The sequence below is a fragment of the Moschus berezovskii genome, chromosome 15 (assembly GCF_049115385.1).
Source record: "Moschus berezovskii isolate FMDL1 chromosome 15, NW_MosBer_1.0, whole genome shotgun sequence".
In the NCBI taxonomy this organism is placed as follows: domain Eukaryota; kingdom Metazoa; phylum Chordata; class Mammalia; order Artiodactyla; family Moschidae; genus Moschus; species Moschus berezovskii.
In genome coordinates, this window is record NC_142474.1 from 45,320,925 (window position 1) to 45,335,243 (window position 14,319).

General features: G+C 45.0%; 1 protein-coding gene across 1 annotated transcript in view; it reads right to left on the reverse strand.

Annotated features, from left to right (window-relative positions):
- Nucleotides 1-11,635: 11,635 nt before the first annotated feature.
- SLC24A3 (solute carrier family 24 member 3) overlaps nt 11,636-14,319 on the reverse strand; it is a 435,205-nt gene continuing 432,521 nt past the window's right edge. Inside the window, exon 17 of the mRNA XM_055430518.2 lies at nt 11,636-13,367. Coding sequence (XP_055286493.2) covers nt 13,218-13,367 — 150 coding nt within the window. The 3' untranslated portion in view covers nt 11,636-13,217. The remainder of the gene's footprint in view (nt 13,368-14,319) is intronic.

Sequence of the window (14,319 nt, forward strand, 5' to 3'; positions counted from 1 at the left end):
GAAAGATAATTAAAGTCACAAAATGTGACAAATCTTTTTATTCTTTGAACAATAGTATTGTGAAACTTGCCTAGCTTTACTAACAGCCCTAGCTTTTTCAAATACCTAAAGATTGGCTTATAAATACTTAGATTAATGAAAAATGGAAAAATACACGCTCTCACCTCTATTAAACCCCTAGTTCATGCACACAAATGGAAAAAGAATGATAAACACAAAAAGCCCTCTACCATCAATGGCAAAACAAATACATAGTGTGTTCATCCAAGTATAAAAATGATTGGTGCATTGCAGAGGAAGGAACACTTCCAAACTCATTCTACAAGAACAGCATCACCCTGATACCAAAACCAGACCAGTATCACTGACGAACACAGATGAAATAGTCCTCAACAAATTATTAGCAAACCAAATCCAACAACACATTAAAAGGATCATATACCACAATCAAGTAGGATTTATTAAAAGGATTCAAGGATATTTCAACATCTGCAAATCAATCAATGTGATATGCCACATTAACAAATTGAAGAATAAAACCATGTGACCATCTCAATAGATGCAGAAAAAGCTTTTGACAAAATTCAACATCCATTTAGGATAAAATCAATGGAACTCTTTTAAAAAGGTAACCAAACTTTGTCTCTTGTTTAAGATGAAAATAATATTTGAGAATGAATTTCTTTCATAATTCTTTCTTTTTGTCAAATCCCTCCAAATAGAAATTAACACTTAATCACATGTCTCAAGTTTTCACTGTTTCCTGCATGTATTACACTTAGAGTGAGAAGCACTACAGAACTTTTAATTCTATATTGAGCACTTTTTTCCCACAGTCCCTGTGAATTTACAAATCCCCAGATCCTCAAAATGCACTTGGATGTTAGATGCTCTAAAAATGGTAACCAGGTTTACCATTTCACTGGTTCCTGTTATTGAGTTAACAATTCTTAGATCTATACTTATTTTCTTTTACTTTTACATAAAATATACCAAAAAACTTTTTGATTGTGTGCTTTAACATACTTCTGGACTTTTTCTCTATATCCTTGTTTTGGTGGTAGAATGGAAGAAGTTATGTGTCAAAGCTCAGATGCTGTGCTTTCCTGTGACAGGCCTAATAGGTCCCCAGAGGAGGTGACTAACCAGATCCCCTCACTGCTTTGCTCTTACACGTAGGTGGAATCACATAAAATGCCAGAATTAAACACCAGTTTTGTTTTCATCCTGTGCTTTTTTTGCAAATGATAGTCTATGATTGCTTTAAAAAATTGCTATTATAGAAGAGGAAGAGAGGAGATGAAAGTTGGTGTAAAATCATTGAATCGCTTTCTGGGGGCGGCATTTCTTTTTTTCTTTAACTTTTTATTTTATATTGGAGTATAGCCCATTAACAATGTTGTGATAGTTTCAGGTGGACAGCAAACAGACTCAGCCATATATATGCATGTATCCATTCTACCCCAAACTCCCCTCCCATCCAGGCTGCCCCATAACATTGAGCAGGGTTCCCTGTGCAGTAGGTCCTCATTGGTTACCCATTTTAAATATAGCCATGTGTACAAGTCCATCCCAAACTCCCTAACTGTCCCTTTCCCCCATTCTTCTGGTGGGCGGTATGTCGAATGGCCTGAGCAGCTGTCAAAGAGACCTCTAAAACCAGTTCCCTGTTGTTTTATGTTTGGATTGGGGTGCTAACTGGGAAAAGGAGTTGGGGGACAGGAGAGCCCTAGGGAAGGAAAATTCAGGGGCAGTCTGGGCTAAATGTCCAGAATTCAGCCTGCAGAGAGCTGTGATTGAATTACTCGCGTGAGCTGCCTGAGGACAGGTTCTCCTCTCACTCACAGCAAGATGGCTGCGCCCAGATGACTGCAGGATACCACCAATGTCAGCATGACTGTCGGTGCTCCCCTGCGTGAGGAAATTACCCAGCTACCCATGCCCTGGGGGCTGAATCATCTGCTCCTCCGCTTCCTGGCTGTGTTTGCTTCTGGCTTCAAACCCTGCCACCATCCAGCTGTGTCTCAATTATCCTTTGAGAAATGACAGCCTAAATGTCCTCCTGGGGGGACCTGTCCCCACACTTATTACAAAAAATTGCTGTTGCATAAAAATCACTCCCCTCTTTGTTCTATTTTCCGCCTCCTTCTGCTAAATGCAATGACTTTCTTGGTTGAGCTATTTTTTTTTTTCTCCCCATAGGAAATCTCTCATCTTGCAAATGACACGAAATCTTATGGAACTTTAGAAGGAAAAAAATGTGAAAATCAGTCCTGGATTGATTATGGAAAGAAGACAGGTCTGTTTATCAGTACCACACAGGAATTTCCAGTATTAGCAATATTTCTGACAGCATATCCACGTGAGTCCATGTTTAAAGAGTGGGGTGAATATGAAGATTCACCGTGAGTTAGATTTCGGCCCTTTAATGAAGTTCTCCATAGTTATTCCTTCATCCAATGAAAACAGGCTTATTAGAACTAAAAGATGACTCTCTTGACTTCCAAATTTAGCAGTCGGTTCAGTTGAGTTCAATTGAGTCGCTCAGTCGTGTTCGACTCTTTGCAGCCCCATGGACTGTAGCACGCCAGGCCTCCCTGTCCATTACCAACTCCCGGAGTTTACCCAAACTCATGTCCTTTGAGTCGGTGATGCCATCCAACATCCCCTTCTCCTGCCTTCAATCTTTCCCAGCATCAGGGTCTTTTCAGATGAGTTAGTTCTTCGCATCAGGTGGTCAAAGTATTGGAGTTTCAGCTTCGGCATCAGTCCTTTCAATGAATATTCAGGACTGATTTCCTTTAGGATGGACTGGTTGGATCTCCTTGCAGTCCAAGGGACTCTCAAGAGTCTTCTCCAGCACCAAAGTTCAAAAGCATCAATTCTTCAGTGCTCAGCTTTCTTTAGTCCAACTCACATCCACACATGACCACTGGAAAAAACAATCCATCCCCAATTTCAACTGTGTTGCTCCCCATGACCTATTTGGGAAACCCATTTGGTACTTCCTGTAATATTCTCAGGTGCCAACAGTGCAGAGTGACTTTCTAAAAGAGTATGTGTGTAAATGCTCACCTGTCCCCTGGAGAGCAGAGTGACATTTACTGACATTTACTCTCAAACTCAGATGTTCATATCCATCACCCGGGACCTTGTTAAAATGGAGGTTTTGGGACTTCCCAGATGGTCCAATGACTAAGACTCTGTGCTCCCAATGCAGGGGGCTCTGGTTCAATTCTTGGTCAGGGAACCAGAACCCATGTGCCACAGTTAAGAGTTTGCATATCAGAGCTAAAAGATCCTGCATGCTGCAACTAAAACTCAGTGAAGCCAAATAAATAAAAATTAAAAAAAATTTTTTTTAATGCAGGTTCTTATTCAGGAGGTCTGGGTAGGATCTGAGATTCTGCTTTTCTAACACGCCTCCTGGGTGATGCTGCTGGTCCGAGCACCCTGCACTACTTCCCTGAGGCACCTCCTGTTTCTGGCCAACCAGCCTCAGGACCCCTGGGCATCTTCTCAACACCAAGGAAGAAACTTTACCCTCCTTTTTTCTTTCCTCCCTGGTTGTGCTGTGCAGTATGTGCGATCTAATTCCCTAACCAGGGATAGAACCCATGGCCCCTGCGCTGGAAGCTCAGAGTCTTAACCATTGGACCCCCAGGAAACTTGACCATCTTTGTCGGCCAGGTCTGCCCCTTGATACTCTACTGGCTCTGCAGTCACTCATCACACGTGGCTTTCCTCATGCAAATTCTAATCAATGAAACAAGATTAAAAAGGTTATTCTTAGCTGCCCAAGCCACCTTTCAAGTGCTCAACAGCCATGTGCACCTCATGGCTACCATATCTCACAGCAGAGGTGGAGGACAGTCACGTTCCTGTGGAAAGTTCCAGCGCACAGTGCCGTTCTACAGGGTTCCCCAAGTCTCTCACTCTAGTCAAAGCTGCCCGCTGAAGGCTGACCCACACTTTGAGTAGCAAAGACCCACAGCATTCCTGTGTGGTTCTGCGCAATCACATATCCCAAATGGTCTGATTATACTCCATGAGCTGTGGTTCTGAACCAGGGACACAGGTAGAAACATCCAGGCAGCCCCAAACAAGTAACCAGATCATCCAGTTTAGAATGACGGTGGGGGAGAGGGTGGGTAATCTGAAACACACCCCAGGTGATTCTAATGTGGATCCCAGCCACCACTGCTTTAGGACTGAATTCAGTACCATGACCCGGATGGACACACAGCCAGGAGGCCTTGGAAAAGTCTTCCAGACTTGTCACAATACACAACTGCTCGAGCCACCTGCACACAACACCACTTAAGAGGGTGAGGGAGGCAAAACACCTAAGCCACCCCTCCAACCAAGCTCTGGACACGCCTCTACCCTCACCCCATGTAAGGAACAAGCTTGCCCCCCTCTGGCAGCCAGAAAGGAAACCTGCTGATTGTTCTCAGTTCCCTGTGCGCCAGCCGGCCCAGTAAAGCCTTGCCTAGGGTAAAAAACATACACGACTTTCCAGGGTAGGGGTGGGTCTCTGAAGAGCCAGCGGAAGACTGCTTGGTTTTGGGTACTCACAGCTTTTTTAATGTCTGCATTTTCAGGTGGAGTCTCTGAGACACACGATTGCGACTTGAACAACTATTATTACCTTAAAATTCTAATCAAGACAGAGAACCTGAGGCACCAGTCCTGTGAAGTCTTCATGCAAGACTTTTTTTTTTTTTTTTAAATAATGGTGCCAATTTTAAATACAGTTTTTATTTAAAACATTGCATTCTCCACTTCCAGTCCAGGGTTTGTAAAGTTCATTGTTAACTTCCTTTCCCTGTTACACATTCTATGTTCAAGTATCAAGAATGCCCATTTATTTACTTAAGAAGAGGGATTTTTGCAGACATTGAGGGTTAAACAGAATACCCTTCTGGCATTTCCTGGCTTCAAGAGTCCCCAAATTAAAACCTGCCTCATTTACTGACGTAAACATTTTTATGGTAACACATTTTCCGATGCTCCTAGCCATCAGTATCCCTCTGAAGCTGCTCTGTGTATCTTCTGCCCCATGAATGCCCCTCTCCATGGGAAATAGACACTGTGTGGGCCAAGCAGGCCCATGAAAATCAGGCAAACAGTTACTTTTGTGAGATTTCATCTTTATGGGATCTGTCTCCAACTGCCCTTATGTCCAGACCTTGCTGGCTCCTCTGAATTATGCCTTTAGCAAGAAGAAGGATGCTATTATGGCCACCATGTCATTATCTAGAGCTCAAAAGTTGGGTTAGAATTGTTCCATTTTTATTTCCTGTGTCACCAAACCTGGGTCTCTTGTTAACCCAGCCCCCCCACCCCCCGCCCGTGTCTGTGCTTGCTGTGTGTTGGCATCACTGCTTCGGTAATGAGAATCCTCGAGGAGCCCAGCTCTGCCCACCTTTGGGGAAGAGGAAGGGAGAAATCAGGTCAGGCTGTGACACATGACCAAGTGCCAGGTGGGACCGATCGGGACAGTCGATGGATGTGAAGTGGGGGGAGAAAACAGAGGGACCTGGCAGCGTTTGGGATTGGCCTCCATTGCTTTCCGGACTGCTGACTAACAACCAGGAACTCCCAGGTAAACAGCAATACAGGATGCCATCTTCCCAGGGGGCGTGCAGGGAAACTTACCCCTCACCCTGGAAGGCTGTCTTGTCTCAGATTCACACTCCGTGCAGCTGGCCCACCTAGGTTAAAATACCACAGGGCCAGAACTCCTTCCTGAAACAAATACCAAAACGGAGTTTAAAATTCAGAATTGGATTCAACTCCATTTTTTTTTTTATTGGAGGCTAATTACTTCACATTATTGTATTGGTTTTGCCATACATTGACATGAATCTGCCCCGGGTGTACATGTGTTCACCATCTTGAACCCACCTCCCACCTCCCTCCCCATCCCATCCCTCTGGTTCATCCCAGTGCACCAGCCCCAAGCATCTTGTATCATGTGTCAAGGCTGGACTGGTGATTCGTTTCACATATGATAATATACATGTTTCAATGCCATTCTCCCAAATCATCCCACCCTCACCTTCTCCCACAGAGTCCCAAAGACTGTTCTATACATCTGTGTCTCTTTTGCTGTCTCGTATACAGGGTTAAGGTTACCATCTTTCTAAATTCCATATATATGTGTTAGTATACTGTATTGATGTTTTTCTTTCTGGCTTACTTCACTCTGTATAATAGGCTCCAGTTTCATCCACCTCATTAGAACTGATTCAAATGTATTCTTTTTAATGACTGAATAATACTCCATTGTGTATATGTACCACAGCTTTCTTATCCATTCGTCTGCAGATGGATATCTAGGTTGCTTCCATGTCCTGGCTATTATAAACAGTGCTGCAATGAACATTGGAGTACATGTGTTTCTTTCAATTCTGGTTTCCTCAGTGTGTATGCCCAGGAGCGCAATTGCTGGGTTGTATGGCAGTTCTATTTCCAGGTTTTTAAGGATTCAACTCCTTTTGAGAGTCGTAAGTACAACCCTGTTACCTGGTCATCCAGGGCACTCGAAGCACTGATGCCTCCAATGAATTGATTTGCCTGATGAATAACAAATGAGTGAGTTTTCTTGGCAGGGCTCTCTTTTTTTAGTCTTCAAACATTTTGCTCTTTCTCCTAAGAAGTGCCCTTGGTTAATATCCAGGCGGCAGATTAAATTCTGCCTGGGAGGGTAAAAGACCTGCTTCTGTTACCAAGGGGTCTGGGGAAAAAATGAAGTACCTTGAATACAACACCTTGTATTCAATTAATAGTAACAAGACACATGTGGGCCTGAGTGGGCAATGCTGCCCCAGGAGCACACATGTTACTTGACTGGCTATGCTGTTGCTTCTCGGCGCAGGGAGAGATCTCATCTTTTTTTTTCTGGGGACCACCCCATACAGGCAGAGACCAAGTATAAAATGTTATATTTCTAGAAGGAAGACTTTGCCTTTCCTCCTTGTCCTCCCCCACTCCAACTGTGCAGAGTAATATCTCAGCCCACTTCCTGATTCTTGAGCGCTTTTAGTGGATATAAAAATGTGGCTTTTACCATGTCATCTGGGAGCACAGTGTGTTCCCTGAGGTTCTCGTGGATAAACCAGGAGCCCGAGACCAAGTTAGGGTCTGGCTGCAGGCAGCGCCACTCCTGGACCTGTCTCACCTGGGAGTGGCAGTTGTTTCTAGGTGGAATCTGATTTGGGCGGCCTGGGGATGCTGGTTTCTGAGCCCCAGGCAGGATCTCTAGCTGGGGTGTTTTTTTGTTTGTTTTTGGCTGTGCTGCTTCCAGAATCTTCGTTCCCTGACCAGGGATTGAACCCCGGTCATGGCAGTGAGAGTAAGGTGACTCTAGTGCCAGGCTTTTACTTCTCTCTTAGAGTCATGACATCTGTGTTGGATGGATTTACATCAGTGGAACAGGTTTAGATTAGAAACGTAGCTAGATACAGTTGTAAGGTGCAACTCGGAGTTTGTGTGTTGAAATTTTCTCCTATATTCATTGTTACTTTCTGTTGTTGGGATTTAGAACAAAATCTTTTTCACCTGGGATGAAAATGGTGGTGGCCTGCTCACATCTCTCCCAAGCTAACACTTGCCCAGAATCCTGGCTCTCCTGCTTTATCATCTTAAACCATTTGCTCTGATCTGCTTTAGTTTTGATTTGAAGGCTGTCTTTGACTGTGAGCAGATGCTTTCTGCCAGATAATAGAGAATATGGTTTTGAAGAACTGATCATATTTCTTTTCCTACTTTCAGTCATTCGTACAGCTCAGTGGAAGTAGAAAGAAAAAGGTATTTTGAAAGAATGAAAGGAATAATATATGTCTGTATTGTGTGTTTTTCTGTAGGCTGTACACTACTGATACTGGTAGATGCTACTGTAGGAAAAATATGGCTTTATGGGCAAAACACCTTATTTACACCAGTGATTCTCAAAGTGTGACCCAGACCCAGCAGGGATAGTGGAAATATGAATTTTGGGGCCTATCCTTAGAACTACTGAACCAAAAACTCAGAGGCAGGGACCCCAAATCTGTATTTTAACAAGTCTACAGGTAAGTCTGATGCTTTATTAAATTTGGAAAATGCTGATTTAGACCATAAGATGAGTAAATGCAGGTAAATGCATTTTTTCATATATGAAGTTGAATAATACTGTATTTAACTTCTAAGCAACTGGAGGGAACAATTCAACCTGACATGAATGAATTACTAGATAATATGGAATTAATGTTTTACCTACCTGAAATCACTGGAGATAGATTCTTCTAATAATAAAGCAGCAGGCATCTGGGTTCAAAACCAGATTGGTGGTTGGAGTAAAGGTGTCTGACCAGAGCAGAGGGTTATTATCTAGCATTTGAAGAATGAATCATCTTAATCATGGGTGAAACATTTGACTTATGTGTCAAAAAGAAAGATATGAAACTGAGTGGATACATTTTTTCTGGAAAAATTTTAAAATACTAGTTTTATGTTGAAAGTACTTTTTCACACATATGCAGCTCTTTTTAGCAATGACTTGTAGGCATGGCTCAGAAGTACCCAAAAAACAAACTGCCAGGATCCAGAAATTCCTTGTCACATTTCATTGCGGGCTTTGTATGCAGCTCTCTGGGATCAGTTACTGGATTAATTGTTCCAACAAACCTAAGATGTGATATCACCAAATTCAGCTTTTGATAGACAGGATAAGATGGATGTTGTTTAAAGAAGAAATGTAATTCACATATATTTGAATACACTTATGAAATAACTTCAATTTATGCCTTGAATGGCATAGATGCTGAAATTCTAATCTTACCTCTTCCCCCCTCCTCCCACCCACTGCAAAAAGAAAGACAAAAAGCCAGGGTGAGTATTAACTATGATTATTTATTATATTTAAAACCTCTACAACTTGGCAAGAGTGTGTGCTAAACTGTGGTTCAGTAAAAAGTTAATGGGACGCCTGGGTATACTTTACTAAGGAAATAAACGTCCCAAGTGCAGCAGTAAGCTATCTGAAAGATTTTGGTGAGGTTTATTATCCTGCCTTGTGTTTTGAAATGAACCACAAAGTTCAATGTGAAATCAATCCTGAGGCATGGCATAATTTATCTTGTGCACATTGTTAATCTCTGCTTGTCCACAGGCTTAGTTCCTGACTTTTCCAACATCTCTGCACTGCCTGAAACTCTAGATGATGATGCGATGAACACGCGGCGTTTTATTTATTAGAGAAAACTTGGCTGAATCGACTGGATTCCTGCAGTTGGACTGTAATACACAGCTGGATAATTGGAAAACTTTCAAAGATCCATTGGGTTGTTTCCATACAGAGTTCTGGTGTCAGATAGATGGTGTGTGTGTCTGTGTGTGTGTGCACGCGCACGTGTATGTGTGTTGAGCAGCCACTGCAGAAAATAAAAATAAATGAGACGCATTAATTAGTACAAGATGACACAAAATCCAAGCAGGCAATGTCCCATCTACTTCAAAGTACTTGATCAAAATGGATCAGAAGAATTGGATAATTATCTATTAATGGGATAACCATCCTATTTTGAAAAGATGAAAATAAATCTTGGAAAGAGCAACATTACCATCTCTAATTTCCTATTTCTGTCCCCTTTGCCCCAAATCTGACTATCTTCATGAACAATTAGGTAAAGCTCTAAGGCTACACTTAATTATATTTTTTGCAGGTTGAATGTTATTCCTATTTTATATACTACAACTTGAAACTGTCTGGACATTACAATATGATTACCCTGTCCTCCCTCCTTTTTAAATAAAGACAGTTAGGCTTTTTTTTTTTTAACCTGAGGGCTTAAAATAAGTTCACATTTTCTGTTTGAGATACATAGAGTCTCAAACCCTAGCATGTACATTTAGGACTAAGCTACAAATGTCAGAAGCCACAGATTTAGGAAACCATAATAAGCAGCTCTCCAGGTCTTTTTGGAGGTAAATACAAACCATGTACCTATAAAAGTGCACTCTCCCTTCAAGGGTAGGACCAGCACTTTGCTTTGGGAAGTGGCAAAGCCATCTGGAAATTTCATGGCCTCTCAGTGTATGCAAGGCCACCTAAGGGCATGTGTGGGGACAGTGACTTTGGTAGGCCCTGGCCACATTGGGAACACACTTTCTAGAAAGAGGGTGTATGGCGGTACCCCCTGGGTCACCCAGGCTGTTTAGGAAGAAGTGCAAGCTTCAAGATCCACTTCCCAACCCCTCACCATTCAGGGCCACTGAGGTGTCCCCTTGTGCATGAAATCACAGCCTGGGAGTTTACAGAAATCAACACATCCCAGAAAACTGCTGAGAGGGTTTCTCTGGTGATACTGGCAGGTTTGGGATGCTGCAAGAAGGTTCTTCCCTCTAACTCATGCCAACCTCTCCCAAATAAATAAATCCCAGGACAGGGAAAACAGCTGCATCAGCAGTTGTGCACTGCTGGACAGCCGGCCCAGTCAGAAGCATGTTCTCAGTCAGCAATTTAAGACACAATGTGCGTGGCTGAGACAGGGCAGGAAGATGCCCAGGGCTCATTTCAGAAAGGAACCCTGCCCAGTTCCTAGGTCAGCAATCATGGTGCATGAAACATGGAAACAACCTGTCCCAGAATTTCCTCTCTGAGACATTTAGCCTGGAACTATGCTTTCTCAAGATTTCACAGCAAACATGTAAAAAAAAAAAAATCAGGCTTTGGATCAAATGTCTTTACTTAAGACTAAGACTAATCAAGACCAGTATGACAGAATATTTAACATAAAAGCATTTGATGCTTTGCAAGCACCGATCCACGTTATGGTAATACTCTGTCCATGTCTAGCGTGTATTTATGAAAAGCACCAATATAGGCGTAAAACACTTTTAGACGTAAACACTCAAGACAAAGCTAAGTTCCTAGCTTTGTATTTCCCCACCACCTGGGAAGAGATTTTTAAAAATAAATTTGGAACTGTGAATTACCAGCTATTTTTCTTCTGATTCCTATAAAACAATTATATTGAGGTTCAGGTATGAATTTGGCTTGTTTGCTCCTCTCGGTCTACTTTTAGATCCTGGTAATGATTTTTGTTTGTTTGGCTGCACCTCACGGCATGCAGGATCTTAGTTCCCTAACCAGGGATGGAACCCCCAGCCCCAGCAGTAGAAGCATGAAGTCTTAACCACTGGACTGCCAGGGAAGTCCCCTGATAATGATTTCTTGAGAGTCATGCAGAATATGGCTTATTATGTATTACTTTATTTCTTTCTTAAGGAACCACCTTGGAGAAGTCTTCATTTTCACAACCGAAATCTACTAAAATCAGACAGGAGGGTGACTTGAGCCCTGCTGGACATCACTGTCAGCTCTGGAATGCTCTTCCTGTTATGTACAGCTGAAAGAATTCCTAACACACTGTTGCACGTATTCTACAGAATGACAGGCCTAGAGTCCCTTCAAGATTCAGAGGGGACCCACGATTTGTCACCTCATACCTGCTATCTGCCAGACACTGACCAGGTTCCCAGAGGCGTCAACCGAGAAACAGTAAACATTCAATGACACCGTCTCTTCACCTTCCCTGTGTCCTCCTCACTCCAGGGAGAAACAAAGAGGAAACTGCTCAAGGAAAGATACAGAACAGAGAAGTTTATTTTACACTATCCGTCCAAGAAAACAATCTCCGTAAAACCAGTGCAAAATGTGTAACAGAATCCGTAAGTGTGTCTCAGCTCCGAAAGCCCGAAGTGGTGATTCCCTCTCCTGCTCCTCCGGCCAGCAGGTGCCCCTTGGCCAAGGCTGGCCTCGATGGGCACCGTTGACAGAAACATTCAACCCATTTGTAGCAGGTTATTTTTACAATTCATACCAGAGTGTGTACAGGGGAAGGGGAAAACCATACCGAATGAATAGGTGATCAGTGCTTAAAGTAAATACATGGGGCAGCACGGGGCGAGGATCCACAGTTTCAATAAATACAAGTGAACAAGCATGGGTGGGTCTCAATTCGGTGGAGTTGTCGGCGGAGTAATTCAGCATCGGACAGAACCTAGCAGAGCTGCTGAGCAGCGATTGGCAACAACATCCACAGCAACACGCCCTTGAGCGAGTCTGCATCCAACACATTCTGCGTTTCCAAGGTGTCAGTTCTGTTCCTCCTTCCTGTGTCCCCTCCCCACCCCCCGGGGAAGGGGGGGCGCTGGGGCATCTGGGCGAGGCGACTGGGAGGAAGGGCGCTGGCCCTCGAGCCAGCAGTCAGGGTCCAGTGTACTCAGTACGAGGGGCGGTGTCTGTGCAAAGTGCGCTTCTCCACTTCCCGAGAAACCAGTGTCTGCAACTCCTGCCTCCGGGTCACACTCCCTGCTGCCCAAACACCAAACCAAGAGCAGTCTCAGAGTCTCAGGCGAGAGGCACCTGCCGCGCCGTCTGCCTGGTGCTCAGGATGGAGAGGTTAACGGGGCAGGCAGGCTTCAACTATTGCTTGAGAGGCTAGAAAGAACTGGGGAGAGAGTGATGGTCAGAATGGACAGGCGGGCAGCTGTCTTCTTCCTGGAAAACCCAGGGCCTCAGGGCAGGCCCCCGGGTGTGACGAGAAGGAGTTTGTCCAGGGGCCTCCCCAGCCGCTCCTCTGATGGGCACTAGATCCACACAAGCTCCAACGTGCCTGGGACTCGACCCCAGAGGACGCAGCTGGGACGCCCAGTGGATCAGTGAGGATCCAGAGCCCGGTGAGAGAAGATGTGAGGAAAAAAGTCTCCATCTCTGGAAGGAAAAGAAGAAAAGAGGGGAACCCCCAAAACCAAACAACCCCCAGACTCAGGAACCTAGAAATCAGCCCCAAACATAAGGAAAATCCCAAACGCTCCCTGTCATATGTGGGCCCTCTCCTCTCTCTTCTCCAGTCCCGGCTCATACCTTAGGCCGGTCTTCCATCCAATAACTTAAGAAAGGAGGAGGGATATATACTAAGTTTGCCTGGCTTGGGCCAGTTAGCAGCCAGTTTTTCTAGAATCTCAGTCACTGTTCAAAAATGGGGCTTGAAAATTCACGCGGAGCTCGGGAGTCTTCACGTGGAGGAGGGCAGAGCCGGAGTGGCCTGGGGTCCGGGACTGGCGGGGCGGGTAGGGGCAGGGCCCGGGAGGAGTCGGGGAGCGGAGGCCTCCAGCGCCCGCTGGTATTGCACAGAAGGAGGGGCCGAGCTGGGCGCGGCCGCGGGTCAGTGGTCCCCGCACATGGGCAGGTTCACAAAGGTGAACACGTTGAACTCCGTCATGATGGAGAAGCACAGGAACACGCCGTACAGGAAAAGGCACCCGCACCCCAGCTTCCTGTCCAGCTGCCACTTGTTCAGGTGGACACCAAACACCTGCGAGGCACAGAGCGGGGTCAGAGGGCGTGGGGACCCTCCTGGGTTACGGCCCCTCCTCCACCGCGTCCCAGACACCGCCTGCGCACCTGGTTTCCCTCCCGCCGCTCTGACGGCTCCCTCTGTGTTCCTCTTAAGGCTCTGGCCCCAGCATCCTGACCTCTGACTGTCCGGGGCACCGGGACTCACACTTCAGCCTCTCACTCCCTTGGGGGTCTCATCTGACTCCTTGGCTCTAAACCCGCTCTGTATCCTGGTGTCTCCAGCGTGGGCTTCCTCCTGAACCAGCTGTTCTGACCTTGCCCCTGGGATGTCAATTCCGCACTGAAAACTTCAGATATTGGAACTTGCCTCTCCTCCCAGACCTGCTTCGTTTCAGTCCTTCAACAGCCCTCCAGGGCAGAGGGACAGTGGTGAGACCCTGTCCCAGGAATGCCCGGCCACGGCATCGGGAGACACAGTGCACCTGCAAACCAGTGGGCACTTGGAGGACAGACACAAGGTCCCTACAGGCCTCACTTGTCAGTCTGTATAATGGGGCTGATATCAGCGACTACCTATTGGAGTGTGGTGAGCTCCAGATGGGGAAGTTCCCGCAGTAAGCACCTGTGTGACAGTTACAAGCGTAATAATCCTAAGTCATACCAACCTGAAGAACCTCCTAAAAAGACTGAATAGGTGGGTTTTCACTATTGTGTAAGGCAGTATTTGGTTTGATAAAACCTTGGTGTTGGAGTTGCATGCTGGTCCTGGAAATGACCTTTCCTGCACTTGTGAATTCCCATTTTCTACATATGTATGTTCTCACGTCAGATGTAATTCAACAAATAGTTCCTCAACAATTCAGCAAAAAACACATTGCATTTCCTACTGTGAAAATTCAGTAGCATACGTGTACGCTATCAGACACTTAGGGCAGGTGGGTCAGTCCACATGGTGGTGTGAACTTGCT